Here is a 14,764-nt window from a genome sequence, read left to right on the forward strand (position 1 = left end):
AAGGGTTAAACATATTTTCATATATTGTATAACTTGTGTTGCATGTATTATTAAGTACATATTAATAAAAACAATAGTGCAGTAATTCAAATATATTCAACTGACAGATGCAAAATTATCAGGAAGCAGTAAAAGGAGCAGTATGCAAAGTCGGGGGAGTACCAGTAGTCTAGTTGAACAACGCAGTATAACTCCTCGTTCTCAAGCAGCCACGCCCAGGTATCACTGATAGTAGTTCGTATACAATAACTTGGTTAACCTTTGAAAAAAAAAATACTATAGATGCATGAATTTTTTATTGCACGTTAAATAGATCTCAGGCGGCAACGCCACATAGATATAAAAAAGGTGATGTAGTGGCTACACCAAGTGGAGTTAGAAAAAAGTTCAATGGTAAACAATGGCGTCGACTCTGTAGCAAAGAGGGATGTTCCAAAGAAAGCCAACGAAGGGGATATTGTTCTCGTCATCTTAGTTTAAAGGGATCTGGTCTTAGGGGTCCAACAAATACGTTTCCTGGGTAAGAAAATTTGCAATAATTTTAACAAATCGTTAATAAAAATTGGACTGGTCGCGTAACAACGTGTTTCTGCAGTAGTAAAATGGATGGCGAAGAAACATCGAGGGACTCTGATACTTCTCCAAATTATGGAGATAGAAGAGTTGCTGGTCGATTTGATCAAGACGAAACTGAAGCTGCTAATATGCTTGGTGAGTTTTCTATTCGTAATATTTTATATGTAAAATTTTATATGAAATCTTTCAATATTTTAGACTTTTGAGTAGAAATGGAAGAGAATCGAATGACTGTTTAGTTATGCAACAATAAAATATTATATTTAAACGGCATCATCTAGCATTCCTACTCAGTAATCTATAATATTGAAAAATTCAAGTGGTGCTATAGTTATGCACCTATGTGTATTAACGATAGTATTCTATTTTAATTGCAGTGTCTTTAGGAAGTTCTAGATCAGCAACACCTGCCTTTTCGTCGCCAACAGGACAATCTTCGATATCCCCGTGTATCAATCAGTCTCCAGTCCCACCATTGGGTCTTAATCAAAACAATGTGTTTATGCCTATTTCAAGTCCTGCTCATCATGCACCTCCATTGATTTCGCCTGGTGCGAAATGGAAGCATTCACCAACTCAATCCACGTTTCTTACTCAGTATCAACAACAGGTGATAAAACCTGAACCTAATCGAGTGGTTAGATCAAATCGACCAGCTCCAACGGCCCCTGTCCCTGCTAGTATAGGAACAAGCGTGATACGAATCTCTCCCGTAAGCCGTGGTATACCTGGACCTAATTTAACGTTGGCATGGTCGGAACAAAGCCCACCACCGCGACATCCGTCGGTTGTGACGACTATAGCTCAACAGCAACAGGGCATAATTCTTCAACACGCACTCACGACAAACAATGGTTTTCCCAATCATTCTGAAATTCCAGAGCAAAATTCACAAATATTAAAACAGTCTCACTCGCCTCACATGCCACTGTCTGCGCCAGCACCGCAAAACTTAACTCTTTTGCATAAACCTCTGGAACAGCCAGTTGATTATGCACAACCGCAAACGCAAAGCCAGCCAATTTATGTGATGCAGCACCAGCACGAAAAAAAGTATCTTGTGATAAAGAATAGTATGGATGTATCCGCAGCAGGTCACATAACTAATCAGGAAGATAAATATAGGCCAGGATTAATGAATCACTTAGGTCAACTTCCGCCATCGTTACATCAAACGCAATGTCAGCCTCCACAGTCACCTGCTGTTTCATCCGTCCATATCGATAAATTGTCGGTTTTACAGCAAGTAAGTGATTCTAGTGAAATATTATAATTAATTAATGGTTGACATGTTGACAGTATTTCGTCGTTATTAGGCAAGCAAAGTGGCCACTCACGTATCCACGCATATGGATATGCAGAGAAGTCAACCACCACCTACAAGCGTAGTAATGACAACTACCGCAGAAGCTTCAAATCCACCTACACCAACAAGCGTCTTCCAGCATGTAATCGTTCAACCTGGACATTTGGTACAGATTCCAAAGACTCAACAATCCAGAGAAGAAAATTCAAAAAACAATGGAGTATTGTGTAAGTTTAGAACGTATACTATATCATACTCTTCCTTTAAACTTGTATTTTTATTACATCTCTTCTCTTTTAGACTTTTCTAATTAAATATTTACACTTACAAAATATAGTTCAATGTTAGGTGTTAGCAAAAAATTGTTTTTACGCGACACAAATTAACTTTCCAAAGTGGTTAAACGCGTATTTAGTTTCATCATTTTGCATTAATATCTTCGTAATATTAGTGAATTTGACTAAACGGAAAGGCTTTCACAGATGGCAGCCATGATGTTCCTCCTGTATACCAGCCCCATCCCCCATCATTACTGAATAATGCAGTGCGCAACTGGAAAAAAGGTTTGAATTCTCATTGCCAAAACAAAATGTACGATTGTGTTCATATTTGTTGTAAAGTATATTCTCATTACAACAAATACCAACTAATCAGTTTTTTGCTTGTATTTCAACTATGTATTACATATTATCTTACTTTAATTAAAATGCAAATCATATTTAATATTTAATGTTACTTTAATGTTGGGGAAGGGTGATTTCTTTTAGATTTTTGCTGTAATTTTTATTACTTATTGGTAAATTACCGTTACGATATTTTAAAGTTACTTGAAATGAATAACATTGATTATTTCGTTTATTTAATTTGTAAAGCAGTTTCTATCACACACATTAACACACTTCTTTGTGAATTCAGCATCAAGCTTAATTTATTTTATTGGTTGTTATTTCTGTATTATTATTAACCAGTCATCTGCTCGACTAACGTTCAAATTTCATTTGCAGCCTTTTCCTGGCAGACGACAGTACTGGATCAGTCGGAAGTAAGTCCTCCTCCATCTGCATTGAGTCCGCCTTTGAGCGCACCGCCAATTCCACTAAGCATGAGTACACCTGGTGAAGACGGGCCTGGTCCAGGCCCAGATCCTATCACACCCGCCGAAGAAGAAGATGACGATGTCTTTGAAGCAGAACCAACAACACCTGCAGAAGTCGAGGCTAATGCCAATAAGAGACGCAGTCAGTCCCTTAGTGCGTTGCATTCCAAAGAGCCTCAGAGTCCACTTAAAGTAAGTGAAAATTATTACATTTATTATAAATGGTAAAAACTTTAATTTCACAATAAAATTTTACAGACTAAAGATAGGATACGCCGACCGATGAATGCATTTATGATTTTCTCAAAACGGCATCGTGCAGTGGTACATCAAAGACACCCGAATCAAGATAATCGTACTGTATCGAAAATATTGGGGGAGTGGTGGTATGCTTTAGGTCCGGAAGAAAAGCAAAAATATCACGATCTTGCATCGGAGGTTAAAGAAGCGCATTTTAAAGCACATCCGGATTGGAAGTGGTGTAGCAAAGATAGGCGGAAATCTTCGACAACTAGTTTCAAAGGTAGCGAATCTCGAGGGAAATTGAACAGTACTGGCGAAGACACAGATATGGGGCCACCGACAGAAGACGTACCATTAACGCCGAGAGGTACCGACGAAATCACTGTTCCCGTTACTACAGTCTATAACGATGTTCCTACCATCGAGGTAAAATTAATTTAAATCACTGACAAAGTTTAAATTATAAATGATCGTTTGTTGCGTAAAACAATTTATTTTTGTCCAGATTATTAATCAATCGCACACACATCGGATAATGGAAATGCCTGTACCGGTCGAAAATGCAGAACCTGAAATAAAGCAGGACGAAGATGGTAATGCATCAGACGAAGATCAAATGGTAATCTGTGAAGATCCGCAACCAGAAATTGATTTGAAATGCAAAGATAAATTAACAGATAGCGATAACGATGTACAAGATGAAGACATCGAAAAGAAATGTTACTCGCAATCGCGGTTCTCGCCTATGAGTGGTCAGAAAAGAGAAGCAATAACCGTAAAACAAGAAGTCACCTGTAGGCCTAAACCTATAAAAGGTTCGTTTCGATATACAATTAAAAGTTATAATGTTTAGTTACGTAGTATTCTATGGTAAAGTAAATTTCTCCGTTTGTCTAGCACGAATACCTTCAACAGGTATTGAAACTACGACAAAGTACCATCACGCATCTATGGACAAGGCAGGAACAGTGTCCGTTTTATCGAGCACCTATCCTTATCATAGTCCTGTCAATCCGACTGGAGTATCAGGTTTCCAACCTACTGGTGGAGCATTCATAACAATGCCAATATCTCCGAAAGTTATTAAACCGGAACCAGTGAAAAACGAACAGCAGTACAGTACTCAATATAGCATGAGCAATCTGGTGGCAAGCATTCATGAAAATGGAAGGAACATGCCTAAATTTACAGCTGCTCCGGTGTTACATTCTGTAAGTCCTATAACTATAAATAATTACAAACATTTCATGGTAACATGCATACCTAAAATAACCCAGACGAGGTAGGAATATATTACATACAGGGTGTCCCAGCTTTTAAATCAAACTTTGTTAGTACATTTCATAGAATTAAATAAGAAAAAAATCTTACATAAAGATAAGTTGTATTGGACTTGTTGCAAGTCTGCAACTGCTTCAATGCGTTTTTTTGTTTTTTTACTACAAACTGTCTCTGTCCAAAAAAGTGTCCGATTTCGGGTGGAATGTCCCTGTACACGAGGTATGAGTGTAGCATCTGAAACGTAGAAAAATTTTCAAGATTCAATCTGTTTTTTAATCTTTTTACTTCCTTTTTTATAATTACGTTGCCAAGATATAAATTAAAAATTATAGTTATTATATTTCGAATTTTCGTTTGTACTCGAACGATTAATATTTTATTACGACTAGTTTTCTTTATAAATAAATGTTTGGGAATAAGGTTAGTAAAATTATTAATTAGTACAATTCGAGTGCTATTCGCACGTGCCTACTTGCATTGCTACAATATCATTTAATTTTATTTTTATTTGAATTTTTTTTTTTTAATATCGAAACCTGAATTGAGGGAGCAATGGACCCTTGCATTTCCAAAGATTAACATGTAAACACATGCGAATAAACTCAAAGATTAAGTTATAAATTTAACAATATTAACAGTGTGGGTCAAAATCCATGATGGCTCTGTTTAAACAACAGCAGCCGTTGCAGTCCTTAGGCACTATTCTTCGCCCCCTTACTTCAGCTGTCCCTTATCAACCATCGTTCACTCTAACATTGCTCGATAACGATTTGGTGGCTGTTTCCAAACCGCAGCAGGGATCGCAGTACCTTGGTCCAACACCGCCACATCCCCGGATGTACTGTGGTTTTCACATCCCAATCTCTGGTAAGTCTATTCTATGAATAATCAATTTAGAATTAACATAGTTTTATGAAACTTTTCTGGGTACTTCCATTTGGGTAACAGCAATTTTTAAAATAAATTATTATTATATAATTATACAGACTGTTCAGCTATCCCTGGAAAAAGTTTTAATGAAAGGGTATAGCCGTATAAGGGGGTCAAATGTGACATACGATGGATCCATCGATAGAGCATCAAGAAAAAACGTTCTGTGCCAAATCTTCACCCTCTATCTTGTTTGGAAGGGTAGTTATTGAGAAAATTTGGATCAACGAATTTCTGCCTATTTCCTCTATTTAATCGAGTACAAAAATTATGAAAAAAATCTGGTGCATCGTGGTTATTGAGATACGTGTTTGAGAATTTTGTCCGATTTTTCGATTCCAAATCCTAGGTGTGAAAAATTGAAAACGCAAAAAAACACAGAAAAATACGGATTTCGTATTGAAGCTTTCGAGACACTAGATTTCTATAATTACTGTAAATGCGTATTGTCATTGGTTATCTTCCTGAATTTTTTCAGATTTTTTGCTAGGGTGCGCCGTAGTAGCAAAAATGAAAAACCGATTTTTTCGACGTTTTTCGCGTGAAAAAGCATCTTATACTTTGAATTTTTGCATTCTCTTTAATAGATAACTATATTGTATGGTTTTAAACATTTCTATGTTGAGCAGAACATTGTATACAAGAAGAAAAGCAAAAATAAGTCACGAAAAAAAGTGCTATGCGCGATATATTGAGAAGTATCAACGGTATTTTCAAGAGCTGCGATGGTGCAGTAAGTAAGATGCTTGACTGTGAGGCTGCTGCAAACTTTTTGATGCGCGTTCGCGCCCTGCTAAAGTACATTTTTTTTATTATATTAATTTTGTTTTTTTTTCAATTTCTAACTAAACGACAGTGAAAAACTATTTGTTTATTATTTAAAAAATATTTTCACCTAAAATATATGCAAAAACAATTATGGAGCAGTTTCTATTCCATCATTTCTCTAGTCGTGTATTTGCTTAAATACCCCACTGTTTAATTTTTTCTACGTTAAATGAATATACGTAGTTAGTTTTAAAATTGCAAACCTTTAATAACTTTGAATAGTGGAAGAAGATTAAAATGTTTAAAACCATACAATATAGTTATCTATTAAAGAGAATACAAAAATTCAAAGTATAAGATGCTTTTTCACGCGAAAAACGTCGAAAAAATCGGTTTTTGATTTTTGCAGCTACGGCGCACCCTAGCAAAAAATCTGAAAAAATTCAGGGAGATAACAAATGACAATACGCATTTACAATAATTATAGAAATCTAGTGTCTCAAAAGCTTCAATACGAAATCCGTATTTTTCTGTGTTTTTTTGCGTTTTCAATTTTTCACACCTAGGATTTGGAATCGAAAAATCGGAAAAAATTCAGGGAGATAACCAATGACAATACGCATTTACAGTAATCATAGAAATCTAGTGTCTCGAAAGCTTCAATACGAAATCCGTATTTTTCTGTGTTTTTTTGCGTTTTCAATTTTTCACACCTAGGATTTGGAATCGAAAAATCGGAAAAAATTCAGGGAGATAACCAATGACAATACGCATTTACAGTAATTATAGAAATCTAGTGTCTCGAAAGCTTCAATACGAAATCCGTATTTTTCTGTGTTTTTTTGCGTTTTCAATTTTTCACACCTAGGATTTGGAATCGAAAAATCGGAAAAAATTCAGGGAGATAACCAATGACAATACGCATTTACAGTAATTATAGAAATCTAGTGTCTCGAAAGCTTCAATACGAAATCCGTATTTTTCTGTGTTTTTTTGCGTTTTCAATTTTTCACACCTAGGATTTGGAATCGAAAAATCGGAAAAAATTCAGGGAGATAACCAATGACAATACGCATTTACAGTAATTATAGAAATCTAGTGTCTCGAAAGCTTCAATACGAAATCCGTATTTTTCTGTGTTTTTTTGCGTTTTCAATTTTTCACACCTAGTGTTTGGAATCGAAAAATCGGAAAAAATTCAGGGAGATAACCAATGACAATACGCATTTGCAGTAATCATAGAAATCTAGTGTCTCGAAAGCTTCAATACGAAATCCGTATATTTCTGTGTTTTTTTGCGTTTTCAATTTTTCACACCTAGGATTTGGAATCGAAAAATCGGAAAAAATTCAGGGAGATAACCAATGACAATACGCATTTACAGTAATTATAGAAATCTAGTGTCTCGAAAGCTTCAATACGAAATCCGTATTTTTCTGTGTTTTTTTGCGTTTTCAATTTTTCACACCTAGTGTTTGGAATCGAAAAATCGGAAAAAATTCAGGGAGATAACCAATGACAATACGCATTTACAGTAATTATAGAAATCTAGTGTCTCGAAAGCTTCAATACGAAATCCGTATTTTTCTGTGTTTTTTTGCGTTTTCAATTTTTCACACCTAGTGTTTGGAATCGAAAAATCGGAAAAAATTCTCAAACACGTATCTCAATAACGACAATGCACCAGATTTTTTTCATAATTTTTCTACTCGATTAAATAGGGGAAATAGGCAGAAATTCGTTGATCCGAATTTTCTCAATAACTACCCTTTCAAACAAGATAGAGGGTTAAAATTTGGCACAGAATGTTATTTCTTGATTCTCTATCGATGGATCCATCGTATGTCACATTTGCCCCCCTTATTCGGCTATACCCTTTGTCTTATCTTGATTTCTAGAATCTCCTATTAAAATTTTTCCCAGAGGTGATCGAACACCCTACCACACTCTCTAAAGTGCATAAAAACTAAAAGCATATTATTTTTTATAGATGCTGGCAACCGCAACATATCTGCGCAAGGTTTAGTTTCTGGTAATAAACTGGAAACTCAAAGTGTTATTGTGAGTAAACCTTACTCGGTTTCGACAACTTCTACAACGTCGACTTACCGAGGAATTGGTCATCCGATAGCACGTCTTGCAGAACCTGAAAAGAATGAGAACCAAGTAGGAAACAATCACGCTCAGTTTTATGGTAAGGTATAATATATGTTTTGATTTATTGATATATTACATTGTACGTTTTCGAATGTTTTAAACTGGAGATCAATCTATTTTTGTTACAGTAACTAATATAAAATCTGAACAAGATAGAAAAGATACAATGAGTATTCTTCTGCCTGCTACAAACGATAAACATAAACAGCCATCTACTCCACATACTCCTCATACACCTCTCAGTAATCACGGTAGTAGCACTGACGTCTCAGCAAATAAATCATATTCGATGGATGAAGGCCAAAATAATGATATAGGTCCAACCAAAGGTCCATTCATGCTTGCCCCAACTCCGGCACAACTTGGTCGAGCACCATTACAAAGGAGACAATCAATGGGTATAATTTTCTTATAGTAATGTCTTAATCATTATCTTTACTTTATGTATTTTTATGAATTTCGTTATATATTTTATGTGTAGTGAGTATATGCTTCTTCGGACAGATATATTTGACTTTGATTAAACTAACTTTAACGAGTAAAGTAGTTAAATGTTTTATGCCTTTGTAGCAATGCCTCCCACATCGAATGCAGGAGACCATGGGCCTCTGACGTCTCAGCATTGTGACAATCGTCCACAAACAAACACATCTCAAACCACAGAACAGATACAACAGCAACAAAATTTTTCAGAATCTCATGCGTCGCCTTCGCCATCCACGAAAAAGGGATCTTTCTTTAAGAAAAACGTTGAAGATGGAATGGACAGGTGTGCAAAGCTTAAATTTTATAATTATTTCAATTACTCCAGTGTGTGTATATTAAATAAATGATTGCAGAGTTCTCGAACAAGTTAATTTCCAAGAAAAATTCTCGTCCTTGCCGGAATTCAAGCCAGAAGATATACAAAGTCCAAGCGCAATCAGTATCAATACAGCAGGATCATCTGGTCACGGTTCAGTAGTAACGACAGGCTTGCATTCATCAAATTTACAATCGTCGATGCAAATGCAAAGTTACCGAAAGAAATCTGCGCAAGGACCTCATAGGCCTACAAGTAGTTATTTTAATGTCGTTAAATTTCTTTAAAATTGTTGTTCATTTTAATAAAAATGTTATATTTTTAAACAGTGAATGAGGAGGACATTGAGTCAGATGCGTCAGTGTCCGCTACTCCAAAATCAACTTCCAGTGTCAAGTTGACGGGAAACACATTCTTTGGTCCAGATTTTAACGTTGATGCGTATAGAACTAACAGCGACATAGTAGGAGACGTTGACGCTAATTCTCCTAGAACGCCAAAGACACCTGGAGGAGGTGCTGTAAACTCAGTCGGAATTGGTAGAAGTGAGAATGAACGTGGCCATAGAAAAGTGTTGGAACAACGTCGGCTTCTTGTAATGCAACTGTTTCAAGAAAACGGTTACTTTCCTTCGACGCAAGCAACCACAGCTTTTCAAACGAAACATTCGGATATATTTCCTAACAAGTCGAGTTTGCAATTAAAGATCAGAGAAGTTCGACAAAAATTGAAAGCTAATTCAACGCCAATGAGTGCTAACAGTCTAGTTAGTCCATTACCAGTTTCCGAACCTTCACCCAACGTGACTGGTAATTATCGAATTTTCTAGCAATATTCAATGAGAATTGGTATTTTGTAAACGTTACTCTTACAGGACCATTGACTGCTCCACCTACATCGATGGGAGCTCCACATTCACTGCCTGTAAGCAGTAGTGGTAGCTAGCACCCACGTGCCAACTGTGATACTATGCATCCCCTTACTCCACAGCACGAGTACATCATTATCCATTGAAAAGGAAAGTTTTATTGGGGAAATTGTTGATGTACAAGTTTTTGCGAGTTGTAAAGTGCTGCAAGGCTTTAGTGCAATTCAAACTTTGATGTAACCTGTTGCAGGTAATTTAGACAGGCATATCAAGGTGAGTTGATGTACACATATCAGTAAATCTTTCGTATTGTATATAAAAGTAAAAAAGCTGGATAGGAATCGAGTGGTTCTCAACATTGCTGACGTTGACTCAATGATCGTGTGTTCGAATATCTGTGTTCCATTGGATAATGATATGTAAAATTGTGAAATGTTCGCCTGGTAAAGAATTTACTGTATTTTAGCAAACGATAACGTTCATTAGAAAATTAGAGGCTCAACTTACAGGCTTAATTATATTATATTGTTTGATAACAATATGAAAAACAAATAATATAATCTCATATTAACTGTTTCGAGACGTGTAATTTGAAGAGAAAGCTTTCTTCTCTCCGAAGGAAAGACAATACTATTCTGCATTCTAAATCCAAAGATGACTTATAGAAGAGGTTAATGATAGAAATGCGGAAACTATTTTACTACGTTATGAAAATCATAGTTACTTGTACAATTGCAAATACGTGACCGATATTTGTACATCGAAACACCTTGGCAGGATTATGGAAGGCCTAAGCCATTGTTAAACATTGTTAAAAATGCTATGAGATCCAGGTAGAAAGAAATAGAGAGTATGTGTGATATAGAACAATGAAGTTGCGCGCATGTGTAGATGTGTCTGGGTGTGCTTGAAAGAAAGAAGAAGAGAAAATCGTAATTAGAGAATATTAGAATTAATGAAGCATTATAAAATGAAATCAGAGTTTATATACTTTAGTTATACTTTATATATGATATAGATGAAAAAGAAAAAAACTATAGAATGAAAACTGCGATAAATATTGCACAAAATTTATGTAATGCAGTAACAAATATGTTTATTTTACTTGTATATACTATAGCATGACTTGGAATGGGAGATATCTGGAGAGTTTGAAGTATCTATGATGCTATATGTCTGAAAATTTTAAGGCGAAAGCATTCTTTGGTGATACATAGAATATAACAGTGGAGATAAAAATCGTGCCATTGTGCGGCGACAAACAAGGCAATGCATGCGTAATAAGTCCCTTAAATAGTAAAGAATTAATTGTTAGACACCACTTGATATAGATAATATCTAATATGTTTCCAATATTCTTGAAAGTACTTATCTACTGTTTTTAGAACTCTGCTGAAATTCAACGCGTTCCTCGTATATGCATTTTATAAATATTTTAAAATTGGTCTGCTTGTTTCTTTATTTCTTCCTTGGCCAATTTAGTTGTAAGCGGTTTTATACAGGCCGTATTTTTTTTTTATTTCTTTTTTTTTTGGCCCTGACAAATTTATTTGTTTTTATCTTCAGCTTAATTGCCAAATGCGTGTAATTTAACAAAGATAAAATATATTTGCAAATCGAGAAATGAATACACCGAGCGTCGAGGAATTAACGTTAAATCTATTTGAATACGTTGTTGCGATTCGATTTTTTGTTACTACGTTTTTACTGGAACTCGTTGTTCATTATGCAAATTCTATATTGTATTCCATTTATTTTAACGCATTTTATCGATAAAATGATTATATTTTTATGTTACAGAGGTTTTTGAAAATTATCTTAGGCAATGCGCTGAATTTTAGCAGGGATTGTTGAATTTGGCTGTAAAATAGATTATGTAATTAGTGATATGTTTATAAAAAGCGCACCTTGAAAGGTTTAAAGTCTCGCGCCACGGCACGCATATTGTAGTTAGGATAGGAACAATGTCTATTCTACATATTTTGTAAATAGAAAAAAATACAATACACTAACTGAATATATATTATAAAAATCTAGGGTAAATCCGAAGTGGTAGAATATAACATTGTAATTTGTAGAATAATAATTATAATGAAATTGCGCGGACAGGATTAGGATACAACAATTACAGATTGTGGGCCTTCGTATGTCGTGGACTTTTGCGCACGGGACGGTCCCCCCACCCTCCTCCAAAGTTAACCCTTTCCTAAAGTGTTAGGATATTATTATTTGTATATAATATAATTACATTAATCTCTTACCATTTCTCGATTTATCATTTTTTTTATGGAGCGTTAAACGCACCGGTGGCAAGCAATAACTTAAGGAGAAGAGACACTTGAAATCTGCACTGATCACTTCTGTGAGAAAAAAAAAAAACGAAAAAGAAAAAAAAATTATTTTCCTCCAGATGGAAATCTTTTTCTAAAACTGTATTTATTATTTAAAAATATAATTTAATGTTTATATTCAAAGTGTTCATCGGTGAAACTTGTTAAAAAATATTATACCTTTTAAAACAACAATGTTCTCGATTGATAGATCGTAAGGTGTTTTGTATCCATCGTTGCATCTATTTTATTATACATAGTATTTTAAAAATCGCTACGTTATACTTGACAATAATACGTGAACGAAAAATTTCAGCGCACTTATGATTTACAATACGCTAGATCCATTTAAACAAAAACTTTTTTTTAAACCGATGTTATAGATTATATCGAACCACAAGTTTTCTTGACCCGACGGTATTCAACATTTTTTTGTAAGTATATTATTTTATTATGGAAAATATTTTAGATGTATATCTTTATTTTAGAGTTCCGGTTTCCGCAATATATTTTATGTTAGCTATATATAATTTAATTTGTTACATATACGTATAAAATAATGAAATAACAATGGAATGGAAATAGTCGTTTTTTAATTTATCGTACACTCCAATCTGTATATCATGAATACTAGAAAACGTTTTGAACATATCTCGATTCGTTGTTCGATCAATTGTACATGAAGAGATCTTAACAGGGATCGAGTGTCTCTCACACTTGCCCCTATCAAAGAATTTAAATGGAATATTATATTTTGTACTTGTATAAACTAGTGAACTATTTTCCAGTATTGATAAGATTTTGAAAGTACTTTCATATTTTCTTCCTCTTCACCTTTTTTTTTTTTTTTTGTTAGAAATGGTGATGAAACATGGTCCGTGATTTAGCAGCCATACATGTGACTGTGATCTAGGAAAACAGAAGTAAAGTAAAATGGCGGCTACTCTACTGGCATTTTCTTCACCGCGTATAATTCTCTTCCTAACTCCTTCCTCACCCCCCCTCTCCGTGTATAAAGAAATACGCACCGATCAAACCCCCTATTTGCACCTACATCGTAATTTTTTTATTACTATTACTATTATTATTATTATTATTATTATTATTATTATTATTATTATTATTTGGAAGTAATGTATTTTTACTACGTTCTAAGTTGCTATCGTCTATTATAGTCATTTTATTATTTCTTGTTTAATTCTGAAATATTTTTAAAATTGTTATATAATTCTATATCAGTCACCGAACGATGTAAAAATATACCGATTATATGAAAAGTAATACTATACATAGAAGTGGTAAAATGACTCTGCGTATAACCATACAGTGAATCTTTGTTATGTACAGCATTGGTGGCACTGTACTATAGAAAGTACACGCATATACATGCGTAGGTAATAAAGCGTAATTTTACTAAAAAAAAAATGATGGACACAGTCAAATACTTAATATTTTAAAATGCATATAAAACATATACCACATACATATGCATATAAATATATTACACATATTGTAGGAAAAAAAAATAATAAGGCTGAGGTATTAAAATCTGTACCAATCTAGACAAATGCGGTTTGCGGATGGTTCATCGAACTCTGGAAACGATTCTTGTTAATAATTTTCAATTAAACGCATCGTTTCGTATTAATATTCTGCTTTCATTAACGAAATTTATTATAGGAATCTTAACAGAATTTCATCATGTACATAACTTAAATTCCGTATGTAAATTTTACTTAAGACCGAGAAAATGTGATTATCAGTGTTACAATACATATAAAAGTATGTAAATATTGTTCTGCGTCTTCAACGTTTGCATTTCAACAAAATCTTTTAATTACAGAAGTAAATAATCAGTTGCTTATGCGTTAAAATACTCGTTTTAGAGTCATGCTTTCTAATATCCGCTACGTTTCAACCCGTTTATACAAAGAACATCCGCTGTCTTCGTTCGCGACATCGACGATACACTTTACGAGCTTATTACACGATCTAATAGAAAGAAAAGAAACAAGTATTTTTCTTATTAACGATATATTTGATATGCGACAAAAAAAAAACCGTTCTCTCGATTTTTTTTTCCTTTAAAATTCGCTGATGTCGCGTGCAAATTACGAACGAAGATACGCGGATATTCTTTCCTGTTTCTCATTGCTTGCGCGTCGAAAAGGAGGAAAAAAACAATATGTAATCGTAAGTTTTAAAAGAAATTACAGAACCAAAAATATTGCCCGTGATAGCGATATTGTCGCGACGCACCCTGTCGCTAAAAGTTGGAACTCTTGAAAGTAAACTTGGTAGTAAAACGATAGAGAAAAAAATTAATAACATTGGCGAATACGCAGATCGAGAATAATCTGACAAATACTCGTGACAGCCAGTGTTGTGCGAAATTATGCATAGAATA

General features: G+C 34.4%; 1 protein-coding gene across 1 annotated transcript in view; it reads left to right on the plus strand.

Moving 5' to 3' along the window:
- The window catches only part of LOC122402675 (putative transcription factor capicua), a 57,469-nt gene extending 44,694 nt beyond the window's left edge, over nt 1–12,775 (plus strand). Inside the window, 16 exon segments of the mRNA XM_043405664.1 lie at nt 108–219; nt 314–520; nt 596–711; nt 954–1,822; nt 1,893–2,109; nt 2,365–2,445; nt 2,887–3,647; nt 3,727–4,036; nt 4,119–4,432; nt 5,141–5,369; nt 8,191–8,394; nt 8,486–8,755; nt 8,928–9,126; nt 9,197–9,414; nt 9,489–9,968; nt 10,034–12,775. Of these exon segments, the coding sequence (XP_043261599.1) occupies nt 108–219; nt 314–520; nt 596–711; nt 954–1,822; nt 1,893–2,109; nt 2,365–2,445; nt 2,887–3,647; nt 3,727–4,036; nt 4,119–4,432; nt 5,141–5,369; nt 8,191–8,394; nt 8,486–8,755; nt 8,928–9,126; nt 9,197–9,414; nt 9,489–9,968; nt 10,034–10,104 (4,658 nt within the window). The 3' untranslated portion in view covers nt 10,105–12,775.
- The last annotated feature ends 1,989 nt before the right edge of the window (nt 12,776–14,764 follow it).

Source organism: Colletes gigas, unplaced genomic scaffold (assembly GCF_013123115.1).
Source record: "Colletes gigas isolate AHSC1104 unplaced genomic scaffold, ASM1312311v1 Colletes_gigas_Sc00038, whole genome shotgun sequence".
In the NCBI taxonomy this organism is placed as follows: domain Eukaryota; kingdom Metazoa; phylum Arthropoda; class Insecta; order Hymenoptera; family Colletidae; genus Colletes; species Colletes gigas.